Here is a 14,527-nt window from a genome sequence, read left to right as displayed (position 1 = left end):
TTTTTGAAGTAAATGTTTTTCATAATTTTTTTAAAGTATGGTCCCTCTATAGGACGCATATAAGATGACGCAAACATGATCAAGATTGCAGAATTACTGTGCTTTTTAAGGGGAATATCCCTTTGGTGCCTCACTTTGTCTAGTTCGTGGTTACCGATACGCTCTAGCATAGGACCTTCGTTCGAAGTTTACGTCTGACCATGATTATTGACGTACGCGGCATTGGTGACAATTGGTAACGGGAAGGAAAGGTATGGTAGAACAATTGAACCGTGACGGACTGGCGAAACGGAGTAAGTGTCACCCTCAATGTGAAACAAACACAGCAAAGGACGCAGTTTGATAATTTTGGTAAATCATTCTTTAAATTATGATTTTGGGTGCATCATTTCCGTCATGGAACAACGACCATTTCTTAATCGTCATTCACATATTTATTGTTAAAATATATAATTACTAGTTCTCTGTTTACATCGTATGTGTGTACTGTGCACAAGGAATGAGTCAACTGTAGTTTATGTCACTTGTACATTCGCGACTGTATGTCTGCCTACTCGCAGACAATGTGTACAACTGGCAAAAAACGACGTCGCTGAGACTTGTACCAGGTATATGTCGCCTAATTTAGACTAGACCCACAGGAATATACAAAGTAGGACTACTTTTGGCATGATCTGATAACCTTCGATGGGGTTCTGAGAAACACCATATGTTTTGGTGATTACTTATTTACTTCCTTGTTTATATTAATAGTATGCTGTACTGTATGCATTTGATTTTGCATATAATATACTTTTGGTATGTAATGGTGTTAACCAGGAAATGTCATCACTGTGCTAGCTATTGGCAGAGGTAAGAAGAAAGATATTTCATTTTAATTAAAAGTTTAAAATCGACTTCGTATTTTAATAACAGATATATATGCGTGTTTTTTAAATCATAGCTGGTCATTGACATATTCTCACCAAGGACCAATTCTCCACCATGCTTTGGGAAATGTTTATTAATCTTCACAATTTAGTTTGACAATTTATTCTAGAAATGTTGGAAACAAAATGTTTTATATCTTGAAAAATCTTCAGTGTAGAAATACTATATATTCGCTTCCGTGGGCAGGAATAGGTTTGCAACTAGTTGTGATAGAAATTTATTGATTTTAATTAACAATATCATGTCTGTTGGTAAAAAAGGAAATTGAAAGATGGGTAATGTTGTGTATAGTCATTTTCTATACTGCTTCAACTAAACATCACATAATTTACCCATTCTAAAGGTTTGTGTGTATATCCATGGTATAGAGCATACAACAATAATAATAGTGAGGATTTATATTTCTCAGTCAGCAAGTGCTGTGGTCATTGCCATCAGAGCTGTGACTCCAGAATACTTAATAACATCAATTTAGGACAATAGTTATTATATAAACTTACCGTCTGTCAATGCCTAGGATTTGACGTTACCTTGACTTACAGTAAACTCCAACAGTTGAGAAATTCATGGAACAAGCTTAATACATATATTCATTTTTAAAATGAAAATAAAAAGATGGCAACAAGGTTTATGTGTATAACTCAGAGAGATAATACATTACTTCTTACACAAATTCAGACAGATATTGTATCACATAAAGAGCGATATATATAGATGGATTTGTTACAGTGATCTAGTATGGACCTATAGTGGGAGATACGGATGCATGTGGTACTTCACTGATCATATACTACAGTGCATACACATAGCTTATTGAAAGTCTTTACTTCACTTGACAAGTGGTGTTGAAATTTATGTACCTGTTATGTATATTATCCTCATCCAAATACATACTAGTAATACCTTTTTGTATGTATCTTCTAAAGAGGGAAATGACTTGCAAATCCTTTATGATTCACATCATTTTTTAATCTACACTGAAAAGTGTGTATACCACATAATTGTTTCCTTGTTTAGGTTAACTTTTCACAAGAGTATTTTTATTTATATCTCAATATCTTAACAAGTGGTATGCAGAGATGCATGATACATATACAGTATTATGTAATTTAGTGCACATGTGTGACTGTACAGGAGGAAGAAAGTATCATAGATGTTATGTGCTTTGTTAAACTAATAATTTCTCAGGGGAACATACATGATTAATTTTCATAATGAAGGTACATAACTTTTTCTAGGAAAGATATTAATTTAGATAACACATTTTTTTATGATAACACACTATGTCTAATAATCAATTAACTAATTTCGATGATAAGCAGTTTTTTCTTGTCATTTTCTAAAGCTGAACATTAAAATATATAATGATACTGATCACCAATATCTCTTTTATTTCATTTTTGGAAGATATATTCTTCCCTCGGTAAATTTCTCCAACTCCAATTCTGACAGGTAAATAATTATTTACCGGTAATATATTTAAAATCAAAATAGTTAAGTAATTTTCAAAAACAATTTTGTCCTTAAAAATCCTATAGATGGTAGATTTTGGAGAGTTTTGGCATGTTTCCATCCAGGTTTGTTTAAATTCATTACTTATTGTAAGTTTTATTTCTAAAAGCAGCCATTTTGGATTTGTCGTATTTTGGTTTACGCATATATTGGAAAGTCCACAGTTATTCAATATATATCTATTATACACTTGGTCCATGCTACTGAACCACCATATTTTTCAATAATTGATACTTATTAATTGATCATAAATTACTGATTTTATCTTTAGGTACTCTTAACTTTGTCCAAAAACTTCTTCTGATTTCAATTTCAATATCAAGCAGATATCTACTGAGCTTTCCATATACCATAATATCAGGTGTAGAGGATTTAAGATAAATAAGCAGTTTACAAAACTTTAAATGCACTCTGTCTATGACTGTATTATTAGAAAACCTCATATCTCACAACCATACAATAATACTGGTGTTACTGTTTTATCAGATAAGTCCAGTTAACACTGTATCGTCAGATTATGTAATCTGCCTTTTTAACACCTGTTAAAGGGCTCTAGTTCCGTTTAGAGTTTGTTTTCTTTTTGTTCCCATAAAATTTTCAGACTTACAGAAATGCCAATATAATTAGATTCCTTGACTATATCTAAGGTCTTACCATTGAAATTGAATTTTAAATGACTTGGTATCTACTGTCGACAAAATACCATTAAATTTAATTTTGATACATCAACCCTCACATTCCATTTATTGCAATAAATTCTGAAGTCGTTAAACATATTGTGGTGATCATCTGCACTTTCTGCTAATAATACAGTGTTAGTGAATAACTTAAAGGACACTCCAAGCTTGTCTTCTAATAATTTAGATATTTTATTAAGACAATTAACATTCATTGTTGATAAGAAACATTTTAGATCATTAAGAAAAAACGGAGAAAAGAAAAGATGATATAATTTTTCAAAGTTTTACCTCATTTTCACATCTGAAAATGTTTAAAGTTTCTCCATTATTTACTAATTTGGACTTAATTTTTCTATACATATTAGCAATGATTTTATACATATATCCATTAATGTTATTCACTGATAGTACCAGTTGGTATCGCAAGCCTTCTCAAAATTAATGAAAGCATAATATAAACTATTTTTCTTTTGAATTTTCATCAGTTACCAGTGTTGTCACACCACAAACCCTGTACTGGTTGTCTCACACCACAAACCCTGTACTGGTGGTCTCATACCACAAACCCTGTACTGATGATCTCACACCACAAACCCTGTACTGGTTGTCTCACACCACAAACCCTGTACTGGTGATCTCAAACCACAAACCCTGTACTGATGATCTCACACTACAAACCCTGTACTGGTGATCTCACACCACAAACCCTTTACTGGTGGTCTCACACCACAAACCCTGTACTGGTGATCTCAAACCACAAACCCTGTACTGATGATCTCACACCACAAACCCTGTACTGGTGATCTCACACCACAAACCCTTTACTGGTGGTCACACCACAAACCCTGTACTGGTGATCTCAAACCACAAACCCTGTACTGATGATCTCACACCACAAACCCTGTACTGGTTGTCTCACATCACAAACCCTGTACTTATGATCTCGCACCACAAACCCTGTACTGGTGATCTCACACCACAAACCCTGTACTGGTGATCTCACACCACAAACCCTTTACTGGTGGTCTCACACCACAAACCCTGTACTGGTGGTCTCACACCACAAACCCTGTACTGGTGGTCTCACATCACAAACCCTGTGCTGGTGGTCTCACACCACAAACCCTGTACTTGTGGTCTCACACCACAAACCCTGTACTGGTGGTCTCACACCACAAACCCTGTACTGTGGTCTCACACCACAAACCCTGTACTGGTTGTCTCACACCACAAACCCTGTACTGGTTGTCTCACACCACAAACCCTGTATTGGTGATCTCACACCACAAACCCTGTACTGGTGATCTCGCACCACAAACCCTTTACTGGTGATCTCACACCACAAACCCTGTACTGGTGGTCTCACACAATAAACCCTGTACTGGTGATCTCACACCACAAACATATTTTAATGCAAGTAGAACATTTAGGTGTTGAGTTAGTTACTAATAGTTTGTGCTCTAAATAAGGTTCTAATACATGATGAGAAATTAACTCACTCTTTTTACCTGTATGTTTTTTTCGTAGAACAACAAGAAACATCGGTCATATGTGTTTCATAAAATAGTTTTGATAATTAAGCTCCAATAATTTTCAGTGTATATCCTGTTGTTATGGTATTTAATGACATTTTTTGCTAGAAAGATTTGGTTTATCAGATCAGAGTCTGTGATGAACATGAAGTTAAAGTTATATGTAAGGGTAAATTTTGAGAAAAAGCAGATATTCCATAGAAAATCAACACCATAAAAAAGAAAATCTTCCTTTCATTTCTATCATTTCAAACAATGTCCCCTCCCTCACTCTCACAATGCAAAATAGTTTTCATCTCAAGTGCTTTAAATACACCACATATAATTTAAAAAGAAATTGCTAGCTAATTTGAATCGTTATATAAATGTTTATAAACTGTTGCATGTTAATTTTATGTGGAAATTGTTTTCTTTAATCTTTATATTGTTTTTTGTTTCATTTTAGATGATAGTGTTGATGTGAAGTCTGTAGCTGCTGATAGAAAATTGTGTTATCAACAATTTTGGACACCTTCACGCTTGGATCACTCAGATACATGACGTTGACCTAATTTCCTGAATGACCTTGATATATTTTTTATTACCTGACCTTGAGTTTTTGACCTGATGGGTGCAGCAGCAGTGAGAGGACAACATGGCACAGCGACCTTCACATTTCATCCCTCAGGATACACAACTAATGTAAACTTCAATCAAAACCAACAGCAGTCCACTTCTCCAAACATGACGGCTTGTGAAGCTTGTCAAACCAACTTCAATCTTTTCAAAAGAAAGGTAAATTTTATACACATTATACTAAATCGAACTCAAGCTTGCCTCTGCATGATCAAATCAATTTAAAAAGTGCTATAATACACAAAAGTACCTTTTGAAAAAACAATATTTATTTTCTTTTTTTTTTCAGAAAATATGTAAATACTGTGATAGAACCTTTTGTTCCAATTGTGTGCACCGTTATCGGGATCCGGACAATAACCGAATGACATACAGACAATGTAACACATGTAAAGTATTAATGTCGGGGAAATTCACCCGTTCTGACCTGATGAAGTGGAAAGTGAAGGAATTACGAATATTGCTCAATAAACGGAATGTCTCCACCAACACATGTAAGGAAAAGCATGACCTTATTGACCTGCTGTTTATCAACTTTGCTAAATCCCCGACTCAGGAGTCTGCTGAAGTAGAGGACTTGGTGAGTTGTGAATTGTACAATGTATTTTTCATTACCATATTTATCTGGCAGTAAGACCATGCCTTATGATAAGCCCTGGACCTACATGAACTTTCAGCTTAAGAGAAAATGACACCAAATGTATTCTCCGAACTGTAACAAAGCCACCTCTTGACTTTGGGTTGAGGATAATTTTTTGGTCTTAGGACAAATTGGAAAATTATCACAGGAATCTACTTTTGAAAAAAAAAAAATATTATTAAAAATATTGTTTTTTTCCTCTCTCACTTTTTCATTTTTTTGTATTTACTTATTGCACAGAGTTACAATACATTGATTAGAGTCGTAGTAATTATTTCAAATTCTGAAATGAGCAAAAAAAAATTATAAAGTTCATGTCCTCTGAATTTAGGTTTGATTTGATCAATCATCAACTTAGTACAGGTGTACTAAGATTTAGCTATATATGACTTGGTCATTATAATCCAATGTAAATTGTTTTATATTATTTTGTAGATGAACATATCTTGAAAAAATAAAAGCAAGCAGTTTTCCAATTTTCATGCAAGATATATGTATGTTTATTTATTGTTTAAAATAGAATGAAGTTCTGTCATGCTATTTTCATTGTGAATGCTAAAACCAATTTTTTTATTCAAGGATAAGCAATTCACAAATGTAAGAAGCATGATAATGAGATTTTATCCTCAACAATATTGAAAAATACCCAGAGTCAGATTTTGCATAAAGAAGTAATATTTGTGTGTAAAATTGATCAATATTGTGTAAAGGTAGAACTTTATCAAAGTTTCAACAATTTAATCTGCTGTAGGAGTCTCTGTCTAGACAGCCAAGTAGTCTGTCTGGTAGTACGATTAGTAGTGGTGGTACTCAGGACACAAACAACACCAACCACTTTTCGGCAACGCAAAACTCCAGTCCCCCACAGCCACCCCAACCCCCAGGACCAGAAAGTGAGACAGACAGAGAGGAGAGGCTGAGACAGAGACAGGAGCAGGAGATGAGACAAGCCATGTTTAGACAGGAAATATTTGGAGAAGATGAAGAAGAGGAGGTAATGTGTTGAGATTGTCAAGGGTCTAAGAAAGCTACCACCCTGTCTCATAGATTAGACAAAAGTGTTATTTAACTATTTTCACAAAGATTCAATAAAATTGATATGTTAGAAAATTAAATCAATTGAGAAAAATTTTATATGTAACAAAACATTTAGCTCTTTTATTACATATACCTATGTCCAGGGTTCATGAATTCTAAATGGCATATTCAAAATCCAAGGGTTCTGTTCCAAAAATACCTTTTCTGACCAGTAGTACCTAGAATCACACAACAAAGCTTTTGTAAATTGAACAGGAGTAGATTATTGATCTTCAAACAACAAGTACCAATCAGTTTTAATGTGTAGCTACAAATCTTGAAGTCTCGTCATGACATGCAGTATGTCACAGCTATAGAAACATTACTGGTACATAACTGCAAGGTATGTATAGTGTAACCCCACTGTGCCCCCGCTCGCGTTGTGTTTCCCGAAGAAAAAGCCAAGTCCAAATTCCTTTCTACTTGTTGTTTATATAGCACAGTGAAGTCCACAAGAAGGCTCGCTCCCTATCACGCTTCCGTAGAGTCAGTCCCACAACCGGAAGTTGTCCCTTTGGCGTCCCTAGATCCAAGTGCAATGAGCAGCGAAAACTGCCCAGTATTTATAGGGGAAGCCAAAAGTCGGACAACTCCGCAGGTGGAAATTCCTCAAGAACAATGGTTGATCCTGGCGACCCAACCATATCAAGATTCTGTCAAAATTATACCGATTTGGACACAAAATGCAGAATCTTGGCGCCATTTGTTATTGTGTATGGGATAAGTGCTGATGGATTGGGGATGCACATTTAGTGCAACGACCGTTGATTGGTCCATTCCCCAATCCCAGGAAGCTATTGTCTGGAATGACAATTGGTACTACCAGTCTTCAGACCCACCGCATATTGGTCACTATTTACATATATAATAATCAAATACTTAACAATTACGCAGAACCTAACATCTGCTAAATCGGTCATGTTTATCTTACATACTCGTAATGCTGTACTAAGCAACTACATACAATTCACTATCTAAACTATTATTTTCTCATGACCTTGAAATATTTTACGTTATAATGATACAATCATCGTTACTCTAACTGTACTGCACTGTTTATATATACACATCACATTTGTTTATATGAATTCTGGCTACCATTGTTTACATAAGTCCCTGCTTGGCTATGCAGTGCTGGACAGGTAAAGGTCATATTTGGTGCAATATACTATGTACATATTTAACACTCAATTCCTGTTATAAGCTAAATTAAACAACAATAAATTCATGAAAATTATTATTTTCATATTTTAAATTTCCAACCAACATTATATACAATAAAATACTGCTTCCTATTCATATAACCATTTCCGGTTTAACAACAGAGTGATCTACTTGATAGTGTCACATCCGTCCCATACACAAAAGAAATATAGGCGGTGCTAAACCACTGACTATATTTCTCAACAATTTTTAACAATATCAAGGCGAAATTTTGGCGCTGTTCTTTAATACAGACTTTTACCTTTACTTTCTTACAGCTTTCACACGCCAATCTTTCGCATGCTACATGCAAGTATTATTTTAACTATCTACTTGAATTAACAAATTATTTATATGTTTATAAATCGCTAACAACGGTTATAATTCACTGTCACTTAATAATATATATACTGAGAATTATTCGAAAGTCACTCAAACTGTTCCGAATTATTCGAAAGTCACTCAATCTTGTCCCAATAGTCATTTCACTGTGACCCTCACATCAGTTCATGGAGATATCCCATATAATAATATAGTTCCTTTAGAAACCATCACATTTCATCTGGAAAGTTGCACCACATTTCCCGTCTTAAAATGTTCATAAGAATCACGAAATGTTCATAAGAATCCCATCTTCTGTTCTTCCACAGTTAGTATAACAGATACAGAAGTATACATGTGTTGTAGTCAGTCTTGTTAAATTCACGTGACTTTATCCTTAATTATCCTTATTGTCACGAAGGACATGCCAAAGGGACTAGTTCCCATCCAGTTCCTTTCTTATATCAGGATAAAGATCCTGTATCACTGTCTTCCTGGTGGATACCAGAGGGTTATTTTTTACTGTTTTTACCTCCTCTGCTACTCCACCTGGTGATGAGGGGTTTGCACCGCCCTCAACGTTGTCGTCGTTGTCAGGTTCACCTGACATCACCTGTAAGTCTTCTCGGTTCCCATTTAAGTTGAGTTGAGGTGGGAAGATTGTCAATTCTTTTAAACACAATTCAGCAAGTCGTCTGTCGAAAGTCGAATCCGGTCTAGGGAAGTCTACTTCAGAAGTGCTGTGGCGATGTAAGCATGGTACCATTGTAACCTTAGATTGCCTTGGTAAATCTTGTGGTACATCAGGCTCTCGACGAGGCAAATAAGGCATTGGTAAAGAACTCAACTCCAAATCTCCCTTAACAACTGACCTTTTACTATACCTACTATTCCTATAATTTTGACATTTATCTTTTATTTTATGCCGAAAGCAATATCCTATCACTAAGAAAGCAATGACTACACTTCCAATTATGAGGTATGTTTGGATAGAATTATTTGATTCCATAAGAACCAATTTGTGCATATTATCTAGTTCCGAAATCAAATGATCAATAGGAATTTCTTTTATAGACTTCAACTTTGGAGGGATTTTGATTGAAGTAATATTTTGAAATTTCTGAGAAAATGGCTCCCATAGTTTAATTGATCCCATAAAGTAATTATGTATTAAGGCGTTAAAGTTATTAGACAAGTTAAAAGTACTTTCATAATGATGGTAAGGTCATGAACTCATTTGAAGCAGAGCAGCCCTCATTTAAGCTTATAATATCAATGGGACTTTTCGTGCTAAGGCTGTCTAAAGAGGAAGTAACAGGACATTTTAGATGAAAGGTCAATGATTTTTCTGAAACAACTACCCAGTGTCCATCAGACAAGTGTTGGGCTTGAGGAGTTGAAGTTCTAGCTTGCACCACTGTGGTACAGTACTTATCAATATCTTTAATCCATCCCATAAAAAGATATATTATACACATTTCGTTTGACACTAAAGTATATATTGGATTACGAAATCTGCAGTATTTCTTGACGCTACCTCCACATTCCTTAATTTCATCAAGAGATAAGATAACAAATTGTGTCTTGGCTTCATTCACCGCCAAGGCTTCTGCTTCTAATCTATAAGAGGCCAAAAGATTTGTTTGGTTTGTTTCCAAATAAGGTAATAAAAGACTGTGTGCTCTATACACAGTGAATTTATCTGATATATCAATCAAAGGAATGGCAATGACTACCATTAAGTCGTCCTGTCCAATCAGGGTTGTACAAGTCACAGTCTTATAAAATGTCCAAAGGTCTACGTCAAGGTCAAAAGGAATTTGCATATTCATACTTAGCTTACTTTTAACATCAATTAGTAATTTCCTTAGGTCAGGGGGTGCAATAACAGTTGGCGAGAGATGTCCAAGAGACAACATATTAATTTGAAGCTTCAAGTGGTTTAAGTAATCTCTAGCTAAACCAACTATTTCCTTAGCTTCACTTAAGGCTCTATCTATCTTTGTATACGTATGTAAGTATTTGTCAATATCTTGAACTGAATGACTAAGATTCATCTCTAACTTTGCTAGATCAGTTAAAGTATCTATTACTTCATTAATATTCTTTCTGTTATTTGCTATTTGGCCTTGGGCAGTATGAAGGATAGTTAAACTTTCCTTAACAACATGTTGAAGGTGTACCTGATTATTTCTTAAGGTCCTAACATTAGTTTTGATTGTATCAATATCATCTTCATCTAATGTACCAAAAAGGAAGGACAGTGCCTTACCTACAATTGGAATCAACGCTCTTTTAGTTCGAGTCTGATGTAGTGTTTTTATATTTCTAAGTTCTTCTTGTAAGAATTCCTGAGTTTGTCTTAAATTTTTAACTTCATGGTGAAGTACTAGTAAGTTATAGGCCAGATTAAGGTCAATTTTTGGGTGTAACTGTCACACTTGAGATTCAACATAAATCTCATTACTTATTTCAGAAAGACTGTTGTTTAATTTGGCTAAGATATTTTGGTACGGATTTAAGTCTAAGACAAATGCGACTAACCATTTAGATCTAGTAGTTGTGACATCATTTATTTTCTCAAAGACTACGTTTTGTCTGATGAGAGTTGCTTTAACACTACCTATTATTAGTAAGACGAAAAGGAGTGAATTGTTCATTTTAGTAAGTCAGGCCTGGGCCGTCTTTCTGCAATTAAACATAAAATAAACTGTCTAAGTGTTTGGTATTCTTAACAATATCTTGAAATACTTCTTCTGCAATCTTCAATTGTCTTGCACAATAGATTTGGTCTACACCATATCGAAATTCATAACAAAACCTTTGCCAATATTTTATTCTTGAAGGGAGAATTGTCACACTTGGATTTTCCTTACGTAACTCATCAATGTGAGTAAGACGGTATATTTTAACATAGTGCCTAAATTCTTCATGCATTCTTATCTTAACTGATGATTGGGACGCTAAGGCTAAGCGGATGTATACAAGAATGATGTTGTAAATAATGTGAGAACATCTCATCACATCATGTATTGTCTCCAATAAAGGGTTAGTTATTTCTTCTTGTTTTGTTACATCGACTTGAGGCCATCTTTTACATTTAGTCGACCGTCTACGAGATTTTGTTTGAATACATTCTTTTACTTTGCATGGTTGTTTCTTGAGTACTACTGTTTGAGGTTTCCTGATTATAGCTACAGGTTTCTTGGTATAAGAAGGCTGACATCTTAGACCTAATAATGAACTACGTGAATAATGTGTATCTATTGGTTTATTACTTTTCAGACTTAAGTTTTCGAATCTACTTGTAAGGGATTCAGTTGGAGGTGCCTTGTAAGCCATCGTTCTCCAAAAAACAAAAAGATAGAAACTTATTGCTGGGAATCAGGATGTTTTCTTTTACATGAAGTTTTGCCTAAGGTTTTCTTCCTCAAGCTAATTTGTCTAGCCGATCTCTGTAAATTGGCAAGTCCCTTGCAAAATCCAGGGTTAAGATTAAAATCTAAATCTAGCTGAGCCATTAACATAACATAGGAAATTATTATTTTCATATTTTAAATTTCCAACCAACATTATATACAATAAAATACTGCTTCCTGTTCATATAACCATTTCCGGTTTAACAACAGAGTGATCTACTTGATAGTGTTACAATAGTTAGACCTCTGTATTTCAAATTAGGGAAGGCTTAATACAATGTGTAGTTTTATAAGTTGGTGCAGACAGTTAGAAATGGGTGTGCACTAGCAATATTCAAAGTGAATTTGATTTGTTCCTTGTCATTGAAGGTTCCCCAAGGTACAGCCACCCCTCGTGTGAGGATGAATCTGGCAGAAATCAAAACACTTGAGGATGTTGACAACCTCACAGTCAGGCAGCTAAAGGAAGTCCTTGTTACCAATTTTGTGAACTACAAAGGATGTTGTGAGAAACCCGAGCTAGTCGACAAGGTCAAACGGTTGTGGAAGGAACATAAGACCAACGAACAAAAAGGTAAAACATATGGTGGTTTAGGTACACATGATATGATCTCAAGAGAACTTCAATAGAATAATTTAATGAAACTTACCACACATGATCATTTAACTTGAAATCGATATTGATTGTATTGACATGCTATATATACTTCTACAGTTACTTACTGTTAGTAGTAATGAAAATACCTTGTCACATTCATTCATTCGTTCGTTTGTTTGTTCATTTGTTCATTTATTTATTCCTTCATTCATTACTTCATTTCTTTATTTATTTATTTCCTTCCCCCCTTAGCTTCATCACTTTTGAGTAATTTCCGTTGTCTCTAATATGGCATACAATATTATACTACTAAATACGTATCTAGTCACTGATTATGTACCATCTTCACACCTGTATCTGTAGACATTTGTTGATTGGAATAGACAGACTTACATGAATGTAGTACATATTGAGTTTAACTTTGATCACTGGTATTTCCTTGACTCAAACAGAAACAAAGGCATTAACTTCAAATATAACTAATACATATATATATATATATATATATAAGTTTTGAATAATTTTAAAGAATGCATATGTGATATTTATGAAATTATCAAATTGTTGTATTTTTTATTTTTTACAGTAAAAGATTTAGACTCAACAGAAAGTAAGTAAATTTAGCACTAAATATATCAAATAAAACTTTATATCATTATTAAATAATAAAGATATAAGTCCTACTACAGACAAAATACTAGAGATTCCTGTCAAGTTTTTATTAACTTGGCGATATCCTATCACGTTATTATAGAACTAGTAAGATTGGGTTTCTATGCCTCTGATAGTTTATGTTGGTTCTTCCCATCCCATCATGTTCTACAACAAATCATTGTCTTATCTTGAGAATCTCAACAGATTTGGATCATATCTACCAAGGAATATAAAAAAGGATAAAGTTGGTCATCAGTCAGTGTTAAAGGGTCAAAGGTCACATCAAGCATGACTGTTAGAGGGTCAAAGGTCACATCATGCATGACTGTTAGAGGGTCAAAGGTCACATCAAGCTTGACTGTTAGAGGGTCAAAGGTCAGGTCACATCAAGCATAGAAGTGGGGCCATTCAAGTCTTTCATAGAGATTTCAGTTTATTTTATTCCTGAAAGTATTCACAAGATTTTGGTTTCATTTAAAAAATTTAGTAATCATAGGAAAGAAGATCATTGTATGAAATACTACAGAGCTATCAGTCTTTTGGATATGAAAAGCAATCTGCTGATACACATCTGTAGCTTTTGAAATAAAAATGATTAATTTTTCTTCAGCTAAAGACACGAAAGGGGAGCCAGTCACTGGGGAAAAACCTGAAGATGATATATGTAAAATCTGTATGGATGCTGCGATTGACTGCGTGCTCCTAGAATGTGGTCACATGATCTCCTGCACACAATGTGGCCGTCGTCTCAACGAGTGTCCAATATGTCGACAGTATGTTGTACGAGTTGTACATACCTTTAAGAGCTAAGGACCAGTTCTGGGTAGAACCATGGTGTGTATTTTGTGATTATATAAGTATTTTATAAATCAGGGGCCTAAAATTTGGTAAAGCAGCAATGTTGGAAAGCCCTGGGGTCGGTGATTTTGATAAGAGATATATAGAGCAGTGACAATTTTGATAAGAAAGTTAAGGAACAGCGACATTAGTTAGAAAGTTAAAGGACATCAGCATCACTTTCATAGTTTTGATAGATATCTTTATGCTGATACTTTAAAACACAAATATTTTACTTGTCTTATCAGAACGCAGATTGAAAACATTCTCAAAGAACATTTTCTGTATACAAATGTTTCTAACAAAAAACAAGTTTATGATGTGTGAATTGGTTTTAAGGTATCGAGAATAATAAGCTGGCCTAACGAAAGTAATGCTGAAATCTGCTGTTACAGGCTGTCACATATTATACTTCCTGGTCAAATTTTTTGTTCTGTTTGTACCATAAACATATATATATATATAAAGCATTGTTAAAGATAAGCAGGAAATATGTTTGCATGAGTAAT

The 14,527-nt window shown here is 34.4% G+C and overlaps 1 protein-coding gene across 1 annotated transcript; it reads left to right on the top strand.

Moving 5' to 3' along the window:
* Window positions 1-5,260: 5,260 nt before the first annotated feature.
* LOC132559117 (E3 ubiquitin-protein ligase RNF34-like) lies at window positions 5,261-13,991 on the top strand. The gene is made up of 6 exons (XM_060223726.1): window positions 5,261-5,428; window positions 5,559-5,849; window positions 6,661-6,903; window positions 12,299-12,503; window positions 13,114-13,137; window positions 13,792-13,991. The coding sequence occupies exons 1-6, from the start codon at window positions 5,261-5,263 to the stop codon at window positions 13,989-13,991; spliced, it is 1,131 nt and encodes a 376-aa protein (XP_060079709.1).
* The last annotated feature ends 536 nt before the right edge of the window (window positions 13,992-14,527 follow it).

This window comes from Ylistrum balloti, unplaced genomic scaffold (assembly GCF_031769215.1).
Source record: "Ylistrum balloti isolate Yb309-2 unplaced genomic scaffold, AGI_CSIRO_Ybal_v1 Utg370856, whole genome shotgun sequence".
In the NCBI taxonomy this organism is placed as follows: Eukaryota; Metazoa; Mollusca; class Bivalvia; order Pectinida; family Pectinidae; genus Ylistrum; species Ylistrum balloti.
The sequence above is the reverse complement of the archived record's forward strand: the minus strand, read 5'-3'. Positions and strand labels throughout refer to the sequence as shown.